Here is a 23,947-nt window from a genome sequence, read left to right on the forward strand (position 1 = left end):
AATGTTCTAGAAATGTTCAGTAACACCATCATGACTAGTAAGGTCACACGAGGTAGTGAAATGAGATCGGAGGAGAATGGGTTAAGACGAGTGAGGTCCCGGTGGGTCCACAGGTCAGGTGAGGATGGGTCAGCAGTGGTGAGAACAAGAACGTCAAACACACGCTGGTTGGTTGTTGGCCTTTAGGCCTATCAACTACCAGGGTCATTAAGACCATCAACGTAAGTTACATCCACCAACCGAAAAATATTCAACACCATCTTCAGGCTTTAAAGATATTTCTCAGACTACATCATACACTCTCACTATGCATGTGGCCCATGTGTTCCAGGTCACGGATACCGTATGAGACGTCACAGTCCTGAGGCAGGCACTCATTGGGAGAGGTCATAAAGAAAAGCAGTGTTATATATAGGGGGAGGTCACACCCCAAAGGCGGGAAGTCTGTGTTAAGGGAAAGATCACAGCCATGAGGCAGTCTATATTAGGGGAGACAACAGCTGTAGCAGACAACAGCTGTAGCAAACAAAAGCTGTAGCAGTATGAGTTACTTGAGATCACAGCCCTGAGGCATTCTATATTATGGGAAGACAACAGCTGTAGCAGACAACAGCTGTAACAGTATGAGTTACTTGAGATCACAGCCCTGAGGCAGTCTATATTATGGGAAGACAACAGCTGTAGCAGACAACAGCTGTAGCAAACAACAGCTGTAGCAGTATGAGTTACTTGAGATCACAGCCCTGAGGCAGTCTATATTATGGGGAGACAACAGCTGTAGCAGACAACAGCTGTAGCAGTATGAGTTACTTGAGATCACAGCCCTGAGGCAGTCTATATTATGGGGAGACAACAGCTGTAGCAGACAACAGCTGTAACAGTATGAGTTACTTGAGATCACAGCCCTGAGGCAGTCTATATTATGGGAAGACAACAGCTGTAGCAGACAACAGCTGTAACAGTATGTTACTTGATATCACAGCCCTGAGGCAGTCAAGTGTTATGGTGGGTCACAAGTGTGAGGCAGGCTGTGGTAGACGCCAGGTAGCGGGACGGTGAGAGCCAGACCCAGCCTGAAGTGTGCATAAGGAACAGGAAACAAACGTGCATGGCTAAGGAGGCGGTCAGCTGCTGTTGGTGGAGAGACAGGGTGGAGTGGTCAGCTGCTGTTGGTGAAGAGACGAGTGGAGTGGTCAGCTGCTGTTGGTGGGGAGACAGGGTGGAGTGGTCAGCAGCTGTTGGTGGAGAGACGGGTGGAGTGGTCAGCAGCTGTTGGTGGAGAGACAGGGTGGAGTGGTCAGCAGCTGTTGGTGACGAGAGAGGGGAATGGTCAGCTGCTGTTGGTGAAGAGACAGGGTGGAGTGGTCAGCAGCTGTTGGTGGAGAGATAGGGTGGAGTGGTCAGCAGCTGTTGGTGGAGAGACAGGGTGGAGTGGTCAGCAGCTGTTGGTGGAGAGACAGGGTGGAGTGGTCAGCAGCTGTTGGTGGAGAGACAGGGTGGAGTGGTCAGCAGCTGTTGGTGGAGAGACAGGGTGGAGTGGTCAGCAGCTGTTTGTGGAGAGATAGGGTGGAGTGGTCAGCAGCTGTTGGTGGAGAGATAGGGTGGAGTGGTCAGCAGCTGTTGGTGGAGAGATAGGGTGGAGTGGTCAGCAGCTGTTGGTGGAGAGATAGGGTGGAGTGATCAGCAGCTGTTGGTGGAGAGATAGGGTGGAGTGGTCAGCAGCTGTTGGTGGAGAGATAGGGTGGAGTGATCAGCAGCTGTTGGTGGAGAGATAGAATGGAGTGGTCAGCAGCTGCTGTGGTGGTTATGGTGACATGTGGTGCTACATCGTGGTAACGTGCCTTATGATGTACTCATGATAACACCTGACACCCCCTTCACCACTACCCCTGATACTCTGACCACTACCCCTGGCCCTCTACTACTACCCTGACCCTCTACCACTATCCTGAATCACCACAACCCTGACCCTCTACCCCTACCCCTAGCCCTCTAATACTACCCTGATCCACCACTAACTCTAACCCTCTACCACTACCCTGATCCGCCATTTCCCCTTGGCTCTCTACCACTACCTTGACCTTGAGAACAGACGTGTTCTTTAAGACTGTGAGGTCAAGAATATTTCCCGGGCTGCAGTAACGAGGGATTTCATGGTAAGATGAATGTATGTTATGTAGGATGTCTGTACTGTGATCTGTAGAGCAGGACGTGGAGATCAGTTAAAAACAGGTTACCTTACAAAGTGATGGAAGTAGACTGTGTGTGTGTGAGAGAGAGAGAGAGAGAGAGAGAGAGAGAGAGAGAGAGAGAGAGAGAGAGAGAGAGAGAGAGAGAGAGAGAGAGAGAGAGAGAGAGAGAGAGAGAGCTAGAAGTGTCTTCCTCACAGTAAGGTTACGTTAAGTTTCTGGGACTGACTTATTTTTCTTCATATTTAGAAGTCATACAAAACGACCACAATACCCAGCCAGGTCACCTGACCTACTATGACCTGACGTAACATTACAGTGGAGGGAGAATACAGCTCTGCCTCCACTAACTACACCAGTGGAGTGGTCTTCCTTTAACTTTCATGTCTGAGTGGATGCGCTACGCCCGCTAAGTTAAATCAAAACTCCCGGACCAGCAGCCAGAGATACGGTCTCGTACTCGCAGCCTCCCAGCCAGAGTTACAGGTCTCGTACACGTAGCCTCCCAGCCAGAGATACGGTCTCGTACACGTAGCCTCCCAGAGATACGGTCTCGTACTCGTAGCCTCCCAGCCAGAGATACGGTCTCGTACTCGTAGCCTCCCAGCCAGAGTTACGGTCTCGTACACGTAGCCTCCCAGCCAGAGATACGGTCTCGTACACGTAGCCTCCCAGAGATACGGTCTCGTACTCGTAGCCTCCCAGCCAGAGATACGGTCTCGTACACGTAGCCTTACAGAGATACGGTCTCGTACACGTAGCCTCCCAGCCAGAGATACGGTCTCGTACTCGTAGCCTCCCAGAGATACGGTCTCGCACTCGTAGCCTCCCAGCCAGAGATACGGTCTCGTACACGTAGCCTCCCAGCCAGAGATACGGTCTCGTACTCGCAGCCTCCCAGCCAGAGCTAAGGTCTCGTACACGTAGCCTCCCAGCCAGAGATACGGTCTCGTTCACGTAGCCCCCCAGCCAGAAATACAGTCTCGTACTCGTAGCCTCCCAGCCAGAGATACGGTCTCGTACACGTAGCCTCCCAGCCAGAGATAGAGTCTCGTACTTGTAGCCTCCCAGCCAGAGATACGGTCTCGTACTCGTAGCCTCCTAGTTAAAGATACGGTCCCTGACCCACAACCAATGCCAGTACTGGACATGGTGCCAGAGGGAGGGTGGTAGTACACTGCCTGCCGGCTCCGGGGCCCACGATGCCCTGCCAGGAGAAGGAGCGCCACCACTCAACGTACGCACGACGGAGCGCCCTCTGACTGGTGCAACCACCTTAATGAATGACGTCACTTACACGACCTGATGCCGCCACAGGCTGATCATAGTAGGACGACACTGTGATAACTACTGTCAACACCAACAGTATACATCACCGTGCAGTCAACACCACCAGTATACATCACCGCGCAGTCAACACCACCAGTATACATCACCGTGCAGTCAACACCACTAGTATACATCACCGCGCAGTCAACACCACCAGTATACATCACCTTGCAGTCAACACCACCAGTATACATCACCGTGCAGTCAACACCACCAGTATACATCACCTTACAGTCAACACCACCAGTATACATCACCGTGCAGTCAACACCACCAGTATACATCACCGTGCAGTCAACACCACCAGTATACATCACCGTGCAGTCAACACCACCAGTATACATCACCGTGCAGTCAACACCACCAGTATACATCACCGTGCAGTCAACACCACCAGTATACATCACCGTGCAGTCAACAACACCAGTATACATCACCGTGCAGTCAACACCACCAGTATACATCATGGTGCAGTCAACACCACCAGTATACATCATGGTGCAGTCAACACCACCAGTATACATCACCGTGCAGTCAACACCACCAGTATACATCACCCTGCAGTCAACACCACCAGTATACATCACCGCGCAGTCAACACCACCAGTATACATCACCGCGCAGTCAACACCACCAGTATACATCACCGCGCAGTCAACACCACCAGTATACATCACCGCGCAGTCAACACCACCAGTATACATCACCGTGCAGTCAACACCACCAGTATACATCACCGTGCAGTCAACACCACCAGTATACATCACCGTGCAGTCAACACCACCAGTATACATCACCGTGCAGTCAACACCACCAGTATACATCACCGTGCAGTCAACACCACCAGTATACATCACCGTGCAGTCAACACCACTAGTATACATCACCATGCAGTCAACACCACCAGTATACATCACCATGCAGTCAACACCACCAGTATACATCACCGTGCAGTCAACACCACCAGTATACATCACCGTGCAGTCAACACCACCAGTATACATCACCGTGCAGTCAACACCACCAGTATACATCACCGTGCAGTCAACACCACCAGTATACATCACCGTGCAGTCAACACCACCAGTATACATCACCGCGCAGTCAACACCACCAGTATACATCACCGTGCAGTCAACACCACCAGTATACATCACCGTGCAGTCAACACCACCAGTATACATCACCGCGCAGTCAACACCACCAGTATACATCATCGTGCAGTCAACACCACCAGTATACATCACCGTGCAGTCAACACCACCAATATACATCACCGTGCAGTCAACACCACCAGTATACATCACCGTGCAGTCAACACACCAGTATACATCACCGTGCAGTCAACACACCAGTATACATCACCGTGCAGTCAACACCACCAGTATACATCACCGCGCAGTCAACACCACCAGTATACATCACCGTGCAGTCAACACCACCAGTATACATCACCGCGCAGTCAACACCACCATATACATCACCGTGCAGTCAACACCACCAGTATACATCACCGCGCAGTCAACACCACCAGTATACATCACCGTGCAGTCAACACCACCAGTATACATCACGTGCAGTCAACACCACCAGTATACATCACCGTGCAGTCAACACCACCAGTATACATCACCGTGCAGTCAACACCACCAGTATACATCACCGCGCAGTCAACACCACCAGTAAACATCACCGTGCAGTCAACACCACCAGTATACAACACCGTACAGTCAACACCACCAGTATACATCACCGTGCAGTCAACACCACCAGTATACATCACCCTGCAGTCAACACCACTAGTATACATCACCGTGCAGTCAACATCACCAGTATACATCATCGTGCAGTCAACACCACCAATATACATCACCGTGCAGTCAACATCACCAGTATACATCACCGCGCAGTAAACACCACCAGTAAACATCACCGTGCAGTCAACACCACCAGTATATATCACCGCGCAGTCAACACCACCAGTAAACATCACCGTGCAGTCAACACCACCAGTATACATCACCGTGCAGTCAACACCACTGAGAGAAGTCCCTGGTGATGTTCTCCCGCGCAGACATGCCACACAGCCTGCCGCCACTCCTGGTGTTGTTGTATGTGAACCTTGTGGTACATGGATGATGGTCCTGCTGACATAAGCAACAGCAGTACATGACCCAGGATGCTGCGGGCGGCCACCGTGCCCGAGGCCGCTAGCGGGAGCAGCCCGCGTCTCCTGAGGTACGCCAGTCAGCGTGTAACACCCGACCATGGTTCTGTCCTCCCTACCTACCACACAAAGGCGGCGGCCTGACCACCCTCTCTACAGCGGCGGCGGCCTGACCACCCTATCTATAGCGTCAGCGGCCTGACCACCCTCTCTACAGCGGCGGCGGCCTGACCACCCTCTCTACAGCGGCGGCGGCCTGACCACCCTATCTATAGCGGCAGCGGCCTGACCACCCTCTCTACAGCGGCGGCGGCCTGACCACCCTCTCTACAGCGGCGGCGGCCTGACCACCCTCTCTACAGCGGCGGCGGCCTGACCACCCTCTCTATAGCGGCGGCGGCCTGACCACCCTCCCCACAGCGGCGGCGGCCTGACCACCCTATCTATAGCGGCGGCGGCGGCCTGACCACCCTCTCTACAGCGGCGGCGGCCTGACCACCCTCTCTACAGCGGCGGCGGCCTGACCACCCTCCCTGCAGCGGCGGCGGCCTGACCACCCTCTCTACAGCGGAGGCGGCCTGACCGCCCTCTCTACAGCGGCGGCGGCCTGACCACTCTCCCCACAGCGGCGGCGGCCTGACCACCCTCTCTACAGCGGCGGCGGCCTGACCACCCTCTCTACAGCGGCAGCGGCCTGACCACCCTCCCCACAAGGGCGGTGGCATGACCACCCTCCCCACAACGGCAGCGGCCTGACCACCCTCCCCACAACGGCGGCGGTCTTGAGGGTCGAGCGTGGTCATCGTGGGACTATCCCACACTGGCCCTGAACACACTAGTCACCCTCAACTCTCCTCAAACATCACCTGCACCTCATCATCCGACAGCTCAGGTAGGGACTACTGCACCATTCTCGTCACCGTTACCTCCTCCTACTAGAGATCCCTTTCCCCCCGAGTTGCAGTTCATAACTACATCCACATCGAACCCAGAAAAACTCAATTCCAGCCTTGGTCAATATTTCAAAATACCTCATCGTGTTTGTCTACGAGACAGTTTGCTACCCGCTTCCCATGTCCTAACCTCACAAACTTTACTATACATATTTTCTCTCCATATTTCCACCCTCTACCTGCAGGCACTATCTAAGAACAAATAAGGTATTTCGAAAGTGACGGACCCGTTGTTACTCTTCTGTTTCATGTTTCCCGCCAGCCGCACACACGACACACAACTGTTGTGTTTTTCCTTCTCGATTCGCATGTTTTCCTGATTGTCTGTTGGTCACTTACTTATGAGCGCATCGCTTGCATAACTAGTTATTCTTGTTGTTGTTAACATTGTCACTATTTTCATTATCATATATTTTCGTCTTCACCATGTGCTACAACAGTCCGCTATATAACATAAGGATCACATCAGGCGCTGGGATTTCTCTATACTGCGCATTTGACCGAGTCTACATGGCCAGGAGGACCAACGCAGGCTAATTATATACCTGATCTAGCAAGGTGCACTACACTAGTGATCAGTTCACTCATGAATGAACTTAGGCTCGTGAACCTAAGGTCATGACTCAACTGATGGTGCCTGAGTCGTACATTATGATAGCACGGCCTCAGGCCAGGAGTACGGCATCTCCTCACCAGTACTGACCAGTGGGACCACGACTGTTCCATGTGTGTACTGCACTTCACCACAAGACGATACTGATCTATGACATCACCAAGTAGGGTATGGCCTCAGGATCTCCTCCCCCAACAGAAGGTTCGGCTGCCACACACAACACTGCCAGGCACCATCACCTCCACTGGGATTTTCACCTCCATTTCAGACGAGACAATTTATTGCAGCTGAGCACTGTGACCAGAGGGGAGCAATATGCTGCAGGTTGCCTTGTCCGGCCGTGCTGCGGGGCAAGACAGTACCGTACAGTATAACACAGGTCACCATGGACGGCTGCTATACGGAACTTTCACGTGACGTTCGCCAACGGCGACAGTTGTCCAGGAGCGATCTATCTCCGCACACCACACGGACCAGCGACACTCACTCTTTCATAAACACCCGACCTTCCCTTGGCCTCCACCACATCCACACGATAAAGACACTGGGCAGCACCAAGACGTCTTCCTCGCCTTACATGGTCACATTCTGAGGCCAATGATGCGACGAGATACATGAATATATCCAACGTAGAAAATAGACTTAGGAATAATTTTCTATACAGCTATGACAGCAATACGTGTCACGTCACTTACCTGAGCTAAGGTAATAGTTGCTGGTGTACATATCTTAGGCTATCAACACACTCGTAATGCTTCCGGTAATCCTTAAAATGTTTACAGTGAGGCTGGAGGGAGGCGAGTCAGGCAGGGCGCTAGTGTTTACAGTAAGAGTTGCATGACAGCCTGACGTGGGGGCCTGTTAACTACACTGCATGATAACACACTCCAGGAGTCTGGGCGGCTACTGCTACACCACTGGCCTGTCCCGGCCTCCTCCTGCCAGGGCTTCTCTCGCACTTCACTGACGTACACCTGACGCAGGCCAGGCCGCACGGGGTGGCAGGCAGCGCGTCGCGTGGGCGGACGTGGTGATGATCGGGGACTGAGCGTCAATTTAAGGTCTTGTTACGAGGTTGCGTGGGCGAGATGAGAGGTCCTGCTGTCTCTCTCCTGACGTGGCCACGGCTGCAGGTCCACTGCTGCTGCTTGTCTCACCGCCCGCCACCACTGCCTCCCTACACCACTATTTCCGGCGCCAAACCCCGTGCCTTCCCTCCCGCCTGGCACGACACCAAACCATCGGGGCGCCACGTGCCAACCATGGCCCCACGACCGCCTCCCACCCTCCCTCCCCAGCACCATCAACACTGCCTTACCCACTCCAGGGGCACTCCACACACCTTAACACCTACAGGAGTCCTGCCCATCTCCAGCGACCCACCTTCCCCTCATTGTGTTTGTTGACAGGAAACAAAAGACAGTCAGTGAGGATAGCAAGAACGAGCGTCCTACATGGCGGCCACCAGTGTTGTGACTACAGGGACGCACGTGGGTAGTGACGTCCTTCAAAGGGACAGCTGCCGTCACACCTGCCTCCCGCCACCCAGGTCACCTCCCCTGCCTGCCTATCGTCGTCTCACAACACCAAGGTCACCTCGGTCTAACCTCACACCCTGCCCTCGTTAATGACCCATGTGTTAGCATTAGAGAAGCCATGCAGCCTGACACTGAACCATACGTCAGCATCAGCCAGCTACAAACAGGCTGACACTGACCTATGCGTCAGCATCAGCGTCAGCTACACAGCTTGACACTGATCCACGCGTCAGTAGCTCACGAGACAGTAAAGGGTCGTCTGACTTCACTTGTCTTGTAAGTACACGTTTTACCTCGAATGAGGCGAAGTACTCTTCCTTCAACAGGATCGTCACCATATCATGGACCTCTGTGGTGTAGCGGTTAGCGTTCTTGACCGTGAAGCATTCATGGGCCGCCCAGGGTCGAGCGCATGAATACGAATCCTGGTTGTGGCAGTCGGTCCACAGTCAACCCAGCCGTTCATCCACTCAGGAAAGTATATATATATATATATATATATATATATATATATATATATTCCATGCCTCATAACCTCCCGCATATTCAGGCACCGAACCATGAACTCTTCATCCATTCCATCCTTCGACCCCTTACTTCGTTCCCTCCTTTTCACTGTTCCCTCCACTTCTGACACACATCCTCTCACTCATCCTTTCCTCACTCATCTTCTCCATATGTCCAAACCATTTCAACACACACTCTTCTGCTCTCTCATACATAAACCTCTCACTGTCTCACCTCTTTCTTACCCTGTCATTTCTTATTCGATCAACCTTCCTCACACGACATGCTGTTCTCAGACACTTCAACACATTCACTCTCATCCTTACATTTTTTTTTCTAAGGCTCACGTCTCGTATCCATACAGCACACAAGGCTCTACTATACCATGACGCATACCCACCTTTGCTCTTAGGAATGACCTCTCTTTCCACGTCTTCCTCAGCACGTCCAGGATCTTTGTGTCCTCACTACCTTACGGCTCACTTCAGCCCACGTGGTTCCATTCGCAGCCACATCCACTTTACTTCCTCCAAGTTCTCTGTATTCACACTCACAATCCACATAACTTGTCCCTCAGCCCTGCTAACCCTAATAACCTTGCTTTTATTAATATTCATTCTCAACTTCCTCCTTTCACACTTCTAAACTCAGACACCAACTGATGCAGTCTCTCACGATCATTGTTAAGGTAGTCCGCCCTACGCCTACGCCTCAACTCCCCGGCCCTCTCCCGTACACCATGCATGGTACACCACCCCACCCCCTGCCCCGTACCCACTCACCCACGTCTATTATTACTCCACCAGAGGCGAGTCCTCACCTGTACATCCTAGTATGGCAACCTTCCAGATACATACACAACCTGCCTATGTTTGTACTGGAAGTGTGTAATGTGGCGGACGCGCAGGCGCACACGTAATGAGGGGGTGTGGGGAGGGGGGTTGAACTGACGGCACAAAACTCCAAGTGTTTCTGAAGTGTTATATATATCCCAGGTCTTGAGGTACTTGTCCATGATGTGTGAGGTAAGGTGAATGCTTCACCTCCCTACCACTGGTATCAACATGGCCACACCTCACTACCACTGGTATCAACATGGCCACGCCTCACTACCACTGGTATCAACATGGCCACGCCTCACTACCACTGGTATCAACATGGCCACACCTCACTACCACTTGTATCAACATGGCCACGCCTCACTACCACTGGTATCAACATGGCCACGCCTCACTACCACTGGTATCAACATGGCCACGCCTCACTACCACTGGCATCAACATGGCCACACCTCACTACCACTGGCATCAACATGGCCACGCCTCACTACCACTGGTATCAACATGGCCACACCTCACTACCACTGGCATCAACATGGCCACGCCTCACTACCAATAGTATGATAAACGAGGGAGACAGATCAAGCCTTCGCCATGTCAATGACAAAGTGGATAACATAATCCCATATTGTAAACATCAACATTAATATGAAATTGTCGTTTGTTGAACACTTCATGTTTACACAAAGGTATGAACATGACAATTATCTTGGCAAATATTCAGGTAGAGGCAGTTTCCAGCTTTGGTGACAAGCTAAAGGGAAATGTAGACCCGTAAAGCTAAGAAAGGATGGCAACGTCTACGCGGCCAAGAGCCAGCTATGGCAACGTCTACACGGCCAAGAGGCAGCTATGGCAACGTCTACACGGCCAAGAGGCAGCTATGGCAACGTCTACACGGCCAAGAGCCAGCTATGGCAACGTCTACACGGCCAAGAGCCAGCTATGGCAACGTCTACACGGCCAAGAGACATCTATGGCAACGTATCAAGGGCCAAGACACAGGATTCCGATCTCTCAAAGAGAACGAGCAGACCTACCTAAGTACCATGGGAAATATCACTGGTGGATCTGGTCTTGCGACAGCCACACTGATGATCAGCGAGGAGCCGCGAGGTGCCAGATACTTCACGAAATGGGAGATGAAGAGACACAAAGCCTCTGCAAACGGCAGGAGACGATAGCGCGGATGGATGCCCTTCTTTGCTTAATGTTTCATCGATTTGCGTTTCCGAGATTTCTTCACACGTTTCAGCAACGTCCACATGTGCTGCTAGTTTTACCGAACAATATCTACATCATACCAGTCATGGCAATAGTACGGTTGTATAGGAAACACAAGCAGGAGTTGGGGAGTTTATCCTCAGTAGGTGTTGACAAAACAACAGTACACCTAATCTCTACTGCCACAGAGAAGACGGCGAACACTTTAAGTTCTATACCAAACATTCATTTTACACCCCAATACCTTTAAACAGGACGTCACAACCCTTAGGTATGAATGCGTGACCTTTGACCTGACCCTAGTAAAATGCCAGGCCACCTTACCTAAGTGTCGTACCATCGAACGCAGCGGGTATGATGTGCGCGCCACGCTATGCGGAAGCAAGCATCATGATATCTTCAAGCCCCGCATGACGGATCCCTGGCGTCCGTCATGTACTGCAGGTGGACGCGCGTCGCCAGGCACGAGCATACATAACAGCAGGAGGGGCGGGCCAACATTCCTGTACATGGCGACACACCCACCACACCACAGCACACCAGGTACCCACCAATGCTTTCCTCGTGGTAGCAAGAAGCTCTCCGAGTGTCTCCCAGGCCGCTCCCCCAGCCAGGTGTACCCAGCCCCGGGGTGACCACTCCCCCAGCCCGGTGTACCCAGCCCCGGGGTGACCACTTCCCCAGCCCAGTGTACCCAGCCCCGGCGTGACCACTTCCCCAGCCCAGTGTACCTAGCCCCGAGGTGACCATTATACACCTCAACCCCAAACGACTGAGGACAGTGTGTCTCTCACCTTCGTCGACTCCAGCACAGCTTTCGACCTTGTGAACCCCTAACACAGTCATGAGCCTCAGGCTGCGGCGACACTTAATTTCTTAAGTTGACAAACTTTCCTCAGAGAACCTCAGGTCTTACACTTGCCACACCCCATCCTTTCAGTCCCTCACTTGTGGCGTCCTATGGCACAAAGATGGGACTCATGCACTTCTTTATACTGTCCACAAAATTCATTACACTTGCTCGGTGCAAGCACGTCGATGACTGACATTGGCGTCACGGTTGACTATCCTTCAAGAAAGCACCGCCATCCATGACTGTGGCATCCTCTCATTCGCAAGCAGAGACCCTCTACCTCGGGGATTTCAACGTTCACCATAGGGAATGGTTGAATTCCTCCCATATGGATGGTGGAGGGATTGAAGCCCTCACGTTCTCCATTCTCAATGATTTAGAACAAATTATCTCCCACCCTACCCATATTCCCGACCACTTTGACCACTCTCCTGATATACCGGGTTTGTTTTTCACCTCTAGTTCATCCCGTTGTAAATACACAATCTCGCCTATAATTGGTTCATCTGATCACACTCTCATACATGTATCTACTCTCATGGCACCTCCCCCTCCAGCAGCCCCTTCTAAGTGTAAATACTGGCACCTCAACCAAGTTGAATGGAATGACTTATGTAACTTCTTTTCTGATTTTCCTTGGGTAAATTACTGTTTCTAATGTGGCGGTGCTTCTGTCTCTGTCAAACGCATAGCAGAGGTTATTCTTGCAGGAATGGAAGCATTTATCCACTCTCCCTCCAAGACTTCTTCATCCAATCCGTGGTTCAACCGCTCCTGTTCTGAGGCCATTCAAGCAAGGGATCAGGCATATGGGGCTTGGAAAGACTCTCCTTCCTCTGGCTCCCATTCAGCTCTTATCACCGCCCGTAATCGCTCCAAGTACGTTATCTGTGAGGCGAAGCGTTCCTTTATCCAGAGGATGTACAATAACCTCCCTTCATCATCCAATGATAAGTCTCTCTGGTCTTTAGCTAAGGGTATCTCTAACAACTTCAGTTGCTCTGCTTTTTCTCCACTTTCCCGTTCTGACAGTAACTTAGCTGGTGGAGGGTAGTGTGTAGAGGGAGACTGTGGATGGTAGTGCGTAGAGGGAGACGGTAAGGTCATGAGGAGCAGTTGGGTTGAAGCAAGGCGGTGTAGGTATACGTCTCAACGTGGAAGATGTACACGAAGTACAATGCTCGGGTCTCGGTAGCTCAGTGTCGGCATGACAGTGAATGGAGTCAATGGAGGCGAGTGCGTCACAGTGCTGGTGAGAGAGTTAATCAGATCCTGAGTGCGTTAAGGAGCGTTTGGAAGGTTCATCAGATTCTGAGCGCGTTAAGGAGCGTTTGGAAGGTAAGGTCAGCGTGTCTCAGGGTAAACATGGGTACGACTGAAGGTACAGAGGTCCAGCCACTGTATGTGATTCCTGGGAGGAGGGTGGCCGTCGGGGAGGCCATGTGGTTGATGGTATAACACGAGACATTAGGTGACCAGGGTGTGGCGAGGGGCTTCAGGTGGACGATCACCATGATGGGACTGACCCACAGCATCCATGTGATGGGACTGACCCACAGCATCCATGTGATGGGACTGACCCACAGGATCCATGTGATGACAGCGCGGGACGCAAGGGACACGTGCTCCCCAAGATGGATAGGGAAGGATGGAGACAGGATGACCACATCCCAGGAATACAGTATACCTAGCCCCGGGATGACCATATCCCCGGGATACAGTACACCCAGCCCCGGGATAGCCACTGTGACCCGCACGGCTGCCGGTGGACTCTGGGTTTAGTCTGAATGAGTAACATGTGGGAGGTGGGGGCGGAGGCGGGAGTGGGTGGGGGGGAGACAATGCAGGAGGAGCAAGACTTATCTATAGTGCCAGTGAGCATGGTGATGGCAACCTACCCGACCCGCGTTTATATAACAAAATATTCCCAGGTTAGAGACGCACGCTGGTCGCGCTGACTACAGAAGCAATTACCTTACCTGTATAGCAGTGAGGGAACACAGTTGTCAACAGCAGATGCTCCCGCCTGTACCCAAGATACGTCCTTGCCAGGAGAGGGAACACGAAGGTGCCAACTTATTAAGTCCAAGAGTACCTGTTAGCCACGCAGCCATGGCTACCAGTGCGCGTCATCAGCGGGGTACCCGACAACACCGTCATCAATACCGCTAATAACAGGCCACTCCTCGTACTAGCCTCTCGCCAGGCACACCACACAGGAGCGTAGCTACTCCTCACACATCTACGATTCTTTCGTTTCCTTCCCTTCATTTCCCAGACACCACAATCTAACTCAGTAGTGAGATAAACATGGAACATGTCGTCCATACTCTCCTACACACCCGACATAATCAACATCACAAAGACTGCTTCCCAAATCCAGGCAGCGTTGTGCAGGTGACGTACATATTCCATCTGGTAAGCAACTGTGTCATATATCTACAGGAGTTTTACACGTCCTACTGTGGAGTCCTACTGACATATCTGGGCCCGTTGATCCTGACATCTGTACTGATCCTCCTGGTGTCATCCACTGATCCTCCTGGTGTCATCCACTGATCCTCCTGGTGTCATCCACTGATCCTCCTGGTGTCACCTTCTGATCCTCCTGGTGTCACCTTCTGATCCTCCTGGTGTCATCCACTGATCCTCCAGGTGTCACCTTCTGATCCTCCTGGTGTCACCTTCTGATCCTCCTGGTGTCACCTTCTGATCCTCCTGGTGTCACCTTCTGATCCTCCTGGTGTCACCTTCTGATCCTCCTGGTGTCACCTTATGAACCTCCTGGTGTCACCTTCTGATCCTCCTGGTGCCACCTTCTGATCCTCCTAGTGTCACCTTCTGATCCTCCTAGTGTCACCTTCTGATCCTCCTAGTGTCACCTTCTGATCCTCCTGGTGTCACCTTCTGATCCTCCTAGTGTCACCTTCTGATCCTCCTAGTGTCACCTTCTGATCCTCCTGGTGTCACCTTCTGATCCTCCTGGTGTCACCTTCTGATCCTCCTGGTGTCACCTTCTGATCCTCCTGGTGTCACTCTGCCTCACCTTCCAACATGTGTGGCCAGAGTTCCCGTGAGATCCATGCATGTGTCGCCGCGCCCAAGGCCTGGACGTGAAGAACACGGCTGCGGCCGCTGCTGCTTCCATAGTTTGTGTGAGTGGAGACCGAACACTCGAGGACTGGCCGCTGCTATACTTCCCCCTGCTCTGGAACAGCTCAACTGTGGAATCATCTTCCTCATTTTGTCTTTCCTTCTTCGTATTACCTTTAACAGCCAGGTGTGTGCAGCTCTGACTACTTTCTCTTCTCTTCATTTCACTCTAATTAACACACACGGCCTTTGATCAGGGTATATTTCCCCCATGTCATCTTGTTTACCGTAAGACACAAAATATACACCTCATCAAGACCAGTTAACTGCTGTAACGTTTCCTGAGTACGTGTGTGGTAACCACAGACGTGGGCCTGTGTCCAGTCGTACCAACAGTGGCTGAAACACAGTAAAAGCCAGACACTAAAAGATGTGGATTGTGGTGACCTCTAATGGTAACCTCCGACCTCTTTTGAACACTCTTAGTCAACACTGCTTAAGGCTCAGGGATATGTAAACATACTTAATACATGCATGTTAATGTTGAGTTTTATCAACGTTGGTTAACATATATATGGCTCAGTGGTATAAACCTTTTAATCATTATGTTTCAACACAAAGCTAAACCTTCTCGTCACAAGTCTGTCCTCGACGACCATTAACCTTACAATGAAACATAACTGGTCGTCGTCACATGTTACAAATTAACGTTATAGGTCGGGTATATGGAAAAACCATCTTTGAGACAAACATCATAACTTATGACCAAAATATGGCCAGGTTATTCACTAATATATATGTCTGTGTGTGTATATATATGTGTATACGTTGAGATGTATAGGTATGTATATTTGCGTGTGTGGACGTGTATGTATATACATGTGTATGTGGGTGGGTTGGGCCCTTTTTTCGTCTGTTCCCTTGCGCTACCTCGCTAACGCGGGAGACAGCGACAAAGTAAAATAAAAAAAAATGATATATATATATATATATATATATATATATATATATATATATATATATATATATATATATTTTTTTTTTTTTTTTTTTTTTTTTTTTTTTTTATACTTTGTCGCTGTCTCCCGCGTTTGCGAGGTAGCGCAAGGAAACAGACGAAAGAAATGGCCCAACCCCCCCCCCCCCATACACATGTACATACACACGTCCACACACGCAAATATACATACCTACACAGCTTTCCATGGTTTACCCCAGACGCTTCACATGCCTTGCTTCAATCCACTGACAGCACGTCAACCCCTGTATACCACATGACTCCAATTCACTCTATTTCTTGCCCTCCTTTCACCCTCCTGCATGTTCAGGCCCCGATCACACAAAATCTTTTTCACTCCATCTTTCCACCTCCAATTTGGTCTCCCTCTTCTCCTCGTTCCCACCACCTCCGACACATATATCCTCTTGGTCAATCTCTCCTCACTCATTCTCTCCATGTGCCCAAACCATTTCAAAACACCCTCTTCTGCTCTCTCAACCACGCTCTTTTTATTTCCACACATCTCTCTTACCCTTACGTTACTTACTCGATCAAACCACCTCACACCACACATTGTCCTCAAACATCTCATTTCCAGCACATCCATCCTCCTGCGCACATCTCTATCCATAGCCCACGCCTCGCAACCATACAACATTGTTGGAACCACTATTCCCTCAAACATACCCATTTTTGCTTTCCGAGATAGTGTTCTCGACTTCCACACATTTTTCAAGGCTCCCAAAATTTTCGCCCCCTCCCCCACCCTATGATCCACTTCCGCTTCCATGGTTCCATCCGCTGACAGATCCACTCCCAGATATCTAAAACACTTCACTTCCTCCAGTTTTTCTCCATTCAAACTCACCTCCCAATTGACTTGACCCTCACCCCTACTGTACCTAATAACCTTGCTCTTATTCACATTTACTCTCAACTTTCTTCTTCCACACACTTTACCAAACTCAGTCACCAGCTTCTGCAGTTTCTCACATGAATCAGCCACCAGCGCTGTATCATCAGCGAACAACAACTGACTCACTTCCCAAGCTCTCTCATCCCCAACAGACTTCATACTTGCCCCTCTTTCCAGGACTCTTGCATTTACCTCCCTTACAACCCCATCCATAAACAAATTAAACAACCATGGAGACATCACACACCCCTGCCGCAAACCTACATTCACTGAGAACCAATCACTTTCCTCTCTTCCTACACGTACACATGCCTTACATCCTCGATAAAAACTTTTCACTGCTTCTAACAACTTGCCTCCCACACCATATATTCTTAATACCTTCCACAGAGCATCTCTATCAACTCTATCATATGCCTTCTCCAGATCCATAAATGCTACATACAAATCCATTTGCTTTTCTAAGTATTTCTCACATACATTCTTCAAAGCAAACACCTGATCCACACATCCTCTACCACTTCTAAAACCGCACTGCTCTTCCCCAATCTGATGCTCTGTACATGCCTTCACCCTCTCAATCAATACCCTCCCATATAATTTACCAGGAATACTCAACAAACTTATACCTCTGTAATTTGAGCACTCACTCTTATCCCCTTTGCCTTTGTACAATGGCACTATGCACGCATTCCGCCAATCCTCAGGCACCTCACCATGAGTCATACATACATTAAATAACCTTACCAACCAGTCAACAATACAGTCACCCCCTTTCTTAATAAATTCCACTGCAATACCATCCAAACCTGCTGCCTTGCCGGCTTTCATCTTCCGCAAAGCTTTTACTACCTCTTCTCTGTTTACCAAATCATTTTCCCTAACCCTCTCACTTTGCACACCACCTCGACCAAAACACCCTATATCTGCCACTCTGTCATCAGACACATTCAACAAACCTTCAAAATACTCATTCCATCTCCTTCTCACATCACCGCTACTTGTTATCACCTCCCCATTTACGCCCTTCACTGAAGTTCCCATTTGCTCCCTTGTCTTACGCACCCTATTTACCTCCTTCCAGAACATCTTTTTATTTTCCCTAAAATTTACTGATAGTCTCTCACCCCAACTCTCATTTGCCCTTTTTTTCACCTCTTGCACCTTTCTCTTGACCTCCTGTCTCTTTCTTTTATACTTCTCCCACTCAATTGCATTTTTTCCCTGCAAAAATCGTCCAAATGCCTCTCTCTTCTCTTTCACTAATACTCTTACTTCTTCATCCCACCACTCACTACCCTTTCTAAACAGCCCACCTCCCACTCTTCTCATGCCACAAGCATCTTTTGCGCAATCCATCACTGATTCCCTAAATACATCCCATTCCTCCCCCACTCCCCTTACTTCCATTGTTCTCACCTTTTTCCATTCTGTACACAGTCTCTCCTGGTACTTCCCCACACAGGTCTCCTTCCCAAGCTCACTTACTCTCACCACCTTCTTCACCCCAACATTCACTCCTCTTTTCTGAAAACCCATACTAATCTTCACCTTAGCCTCCACAAGATAATGATCAGACATCCCTCCAGTTGCACCTCTCAGCACATTAACATCCAAAAGTCTCTCTTTCGCACGCCTGTCAATTAACACGTAATCCAATAACGCTCTCTGGCCATCTCTCCTACTTACATAAGTATACTTATGTATATCTCGCTTTTTAAACCAGGTATTCCCAATCATCAGTCCTTTTTCAGCACATAAATCTACAAGCTCTTCACCATTTCCATTTACAACACTGAACACCCCATGCATACCAATTATTCCCTCAACTGCCACATTACTCACCTTTGCATTCAAATCACCCATCACTATAACCCGGTCTCGTGCATCAAAACCGCTAACACACTCATTTAGCTGCTCCCAAAACACTTGCCTCTCATGATCTTTCTTCTCATGCCCAGGTGCATATGCACCAATAATCACCCACCTCTCTCCATCAACTTTCAATTTTACCCATATTAATCGAGAATTTACTTTCTTACATTCTATCACATACTCCCACAACTCCTGTTTCAGGAGTATTGCTACTCCTTCCCTTGCTCTTGTCCTCTCACTAACCCCTGACTTCACTCCCCAGACATTTCCAAACCACTCTTCCCCTTTACCCTTGAGCTTCGTTTCACTCAGAGCCAAAACATCCAGGTTCCTTTCCTCAAACATACTACCTATCTCTCCTTTTTTCACATCTTGGTTACATCCACACACATTTAGGCACCCCACTCTGAGCCTTCGAGGAGGATGATCACTCCCCGCGTGACTCCTTCTTCTGTTTCCCATTTTAGAAAGTTAATACAAGGAGGGGAGGATTTCCGGCCCCCCGCTCCCGTCCCCTCTAGTCGCTTTCTACGACACGCGAGGAATACGTGGGAAGTATTCTTTCACCCCTATCCCCAGGGATAATATACATATATATATACATATACACACACACACACACACACACACATATGCACATACACACACACACACACACATACATATATATACATATGAAAAATGTAAGAAACAATTTAGAAAACAAACTTTAGCTTGAAATGAATGAAAAAAAAAAAAAATGAATGTCACATAATGGTTCAACCTCTGGCTATGGAAAGGAAATGTACAATTTATTCACACAAACGTCAATAGCAGTTCTCATCAATTTCACCACTGTGTCAATAAGCTTCAATGTCTAAGCTACATTTTTCTCCAACTTCACTATTTTCTTGTCAAAAACACCATGCATGAAAACTATCACTCCATTAACACAACTATAAACATTTACTTCCCCTTTAAATATATATATATATATATATATATATATATATATATATATATATATATATATATATATATATATATATATATATATATATGGGATTTGTAAAGACATATCACATTTATTGAAGGTTGATACTGGGCAACACGAGTGTACAGTGTCTCACAGTAACACACGACACACACACGTGTCAGGACAACCTGGAGTGTTTCACATACGTGAGACCAAAAGTGAAGGCATGGCGCAAACTTCGATGGCTGGAGGAAACAAGAAGAATAAATACAACAAAAACAATATTTCTTCCTCCAGGGAGAGAGATAAGGTAATACATCCACCTTCAGATGGAGGGAGATGGAGTAATACATCATCTTCCTTCAGAAGGGGAAGATGGTAGGAGGGTGATGCAGTGTGTCACAGTATGGGTAGGATGCCTGAGCTGATCATAACAACCTGCCTTCAGTACACGGGTGCCACCCTCCCCCGGCCTCTCTCAAGGTGAGAGAGAGATGGTCGCCGTCTTTACACTCTGTACCTTGGTCAACTATCTATTCTATCTATCTATTCAACCTATCAATTCAGTATCTTTTTTTTTTTCAATATTTCCTGTGCGTCATCTCCCTCGCTTCGTCTACCCTTCGCTGCAAACATGTCATCCACCTCAACTTTGCTCGTTCACTTCTTACCATCAGTGTTGTTAGTACATTCTTCTATGTAGCTGCTTCAGTATCGTGTGATCATGTTAACATCTAATGGTGTCTCTGTCGATTTTCCCCGCATCTGTAATTTGTTACTATTTGCTTCTGAAAATGTGCTGAAATACACGAAAGCGCTTACGCAAAATTTCCTGCTATGGTTTTCCTTTGTGACCTACAAGTCCATCATGATCGTCAGGTGTCTGCTTCGTGAATACACACACACACACACACACACATATATATATATATATATATATATATATATATATATATATATATATATATATATATATAGCTCATATGTCGTGCCCAATAGGAGCAGGAGGTTAAGGCTTGGCTCACCAGCCCTAGCGGGCTCTCGCTCTGACATCTCTTTATGAGTAATTTTCTGACTCATAAAAGTTACGCCATGTTTAATGGAGGAAGAAAATAGGATAACTACATAACTGTTGTTCGTTAATACACTGAGGTGCACGAGGGAATGTACGTGGCAAGGCTGATGTACATTCACACTTTGCACAGCCAAAACGCTACACCACACTGCGTTGGTCCAGCCCTCAGCTCCAGCCTCACTACAGATACGAGTGAAGGAAACACAACCAGCCCAGCCCTGAGCATATTCCTAGCCTCCGTCACAGCCCAGTCCTCAGCACATTCCTGGCCCGCGTCACAGTCCAACCCTCAGCACATTCCCGGCCTCCGTCACAGCCCAGCCCTCAGCACATTCCTGGCCCGCGTCACAGCCCAGCCCTCAGCACATTCCTGGCCCGCGTCACAGCCCAGCCCCACACTTCCGTCATGGCCGCCTCGCCACCAGTGGACGGAGCCGCATCCCGGCAAGAATAACAAACACACGGGGTGAACGCACCACACTGCACCCTCGCTCTTGTAGGCAGCAGGTGACGAAGAGTTTAGCAGTGTCCCAGCTGCTCTCTCTCTCTCTCTCTCTCTCTCTCTCTCTCTCTCTCTCTCTCTCTCTCTCTCTCTCTCTCTCTCTCTCTCTCTCTCTCAACTGCTCAGAAATCGTCCAATACACAAAGATCGTCGTATAGATCGCCATCTCTGAGAGACAGTTGGTTACTTTTTTCGGGTTTACGTCGCAGGCACAAAAGATCTCTGTAACCAGATAATTCACCCCATTTCAGCAGTAACGATACAGAACTACAGGAATGCAGGCAGCAACAGGTCACTGGATCCTTACAATGATATTAGCGATAACAGAGATCAGCATGTGGGTGTCCACCTCAGCATTATGCTGATGTCTGTGGAATAAAAAAACATAAAATCACTATTGAAGTGAAAGTGTCAAATACAATCTTACACATATACCAGAGGATGAGCACCACCCGTGCTATCAACCTCATGAGGTACATCATCATCCTCCTGGGAACTCAGGAGTCCGCACATGGAACTCCTGATATCTTCCATGAGGACAACACAACAGCGTGGTGCTGAGTATGATAACCTGGCTACCATACCCACGGGTCGTGCACCAGTCCTGGGGGAACACTCCTTACTGCAGACGCCAGCTGTCCTTTCTCTGTCCCCTCCGGAGCCCTACTGGAGGCACGGCGGCCCAGGCCGTGTTGCACAACTCCTCACTCACATCTTCACCTCATACATGGCGGCAATAGTGGCGTGGGGCAAGACCTCCTGTGGTTAACAAACCGAGATGCAACACAAGACTGTGTTCAGTTAACGTGTCATACACCACACCACTGTAGTGCCTTGAACAACACCACACCACTGTAGTGTCTTGAACAACACCACACCACTGTAGTGCCTTGAACAACACCACACCACTGTAGTGTCTTGAACAACACCACACCACTGTAGTGTCTTGAACAACACCACACCACTGTAGTGTCTTGAACAACACCACACCACTGTAGTGTCTTGAACAACACCACACCACTGTAGTGTCTTGAACAACACCAGACCACTGTAGTGTCTTGAACAACACCACACCACTGTAGTGTCTTGAACAACACCACACCACTGTAGTGTCTTGAACAACACCACACCACTGTAGTGTCTTGAACAACACCACACCACTGTAGTGTCTTGAACAACACCACACCACTGTAGTGTCTTGAACAACACCACACCACTGTAGTGTCTTGAACAACACCACACCACTGTAGTGTCTTGAACAACACCAGACCACTGTAGTGTCTTGAACAACACCAGACCACTGTAGTGTCTTGAACAACACCACACCACTGTAGTGTCTTGAACAACACCACACCACTGTAGTGTCTTGAACAACACCACACCACTGTAGTGTCTTGAACAACACCAGACCACTGTAGTGTCTTGAACAACACCACACCACTGTAGTGTCTTGAACAACACCACACCACTGTAGTGTCTTGAACAACACCAGACCACTGTAGTGTCTTGAACAACACCACACCACTGTAGTGTCTTGAACAACACCACACCACTGTAGTGTCTTGAACAACACCACACCACTGTAGTGTCTTGAACAACACCTAAAACAAATGCAAAGCTTCAATGACCGTCAAGCCTGCAAGTGTCAGGTACACTTACACATACGATGTGCAACACACCATAATACACCATAAACCTTCGCAATGCATAACATGAGCAATCAAACCAAGTGATCCTAACACCCAAGGTTCTGACTACATCAGGTGATCCCAACACCCAAGGTTCTGACTACACCAAGTGATCCCAACACCCAAGGTTCTGACTACACCAAGTGATCCCAACATCCAAGGTTTTGACTACACCAAGTGATCCCAACACCCAAGGTTCTGACTACATTAAGTGATCCCAACACCCAAGGTTCTGACTACATTAAGTGATCCCAACACCCAAGGTTCTGACTACACCAAGTGATCCCAACACCCAAGGTTCTGACTACATTAAGTGATCCCAACACCCAAGGCTCTGACTACACCAAGTGATCCCAACACCCAAGGCTCTGACTACACCAAGTGATCCCAACACCCAAGGTTCTGACTACACCAAATGATCCCAACACCCAAGGTTCTGACTACACCAAGTGATCCCAACACCCAAGGCTCTGACTACACCAAGTGATCCCAACACCCAAGGTTCTGACTACATTAAGTGATCCCAACACCCAAGGTTCTGACTACACCAAGTGATCCCAACACCCAAGGTTCTGACTACACCAAGTGATCCCAACACCCAAGGTTCTGACTACACCAAGTGATCCCAACA

General features: G+C 49.3%; 1 protein-coding gene across 2 annotated transcripts in view; it reads right to left on the reverse strand.

Moving 5' to 3' along the window:
• LOC139758442 (uncharacterized) overlaps window positions 1–23,947 on the reverse strand; it is a 76,515-nt gene that overhangs the window by 38,987 nt on the left and 13,581 nt on the right. Inside the window, exon 1 of one of the 2 annotated variants that reach the window (XM_071679865.1) lies at window positions 7,947–8,480. The exons of the other annotated variant lie outside the window; for it this stretch is intronic. Within the exon in view, the coding sequence (XP_071535966.1) occupies window positions 7,947–7,977 (31 nt within the window). The 5' untranslated portion in view covers window positions 7,978–8,480. Of the gene's footprint in view, window positions 1–7,946; window positions 8,481–23,947 lie in introns of those variants that run through there. 2 annotated transcript variants of the gene reach the window in all.

This window comes from Panulirus ornatus, chromosome 30 (assembly GCF_036320965.1).
Source record: "Panulirus ornatus isolate Po-2019 chromosome 30, ASM3632096v1, whole genome shotgun sequence".
Taxonomy (NCBI): domain Eukaryota; kingdom Metazoa; phylum Arthropoda; class Malacostraca; order Decapoda; family Palinuridae; genus Panulirus; species Panulirus ornatus.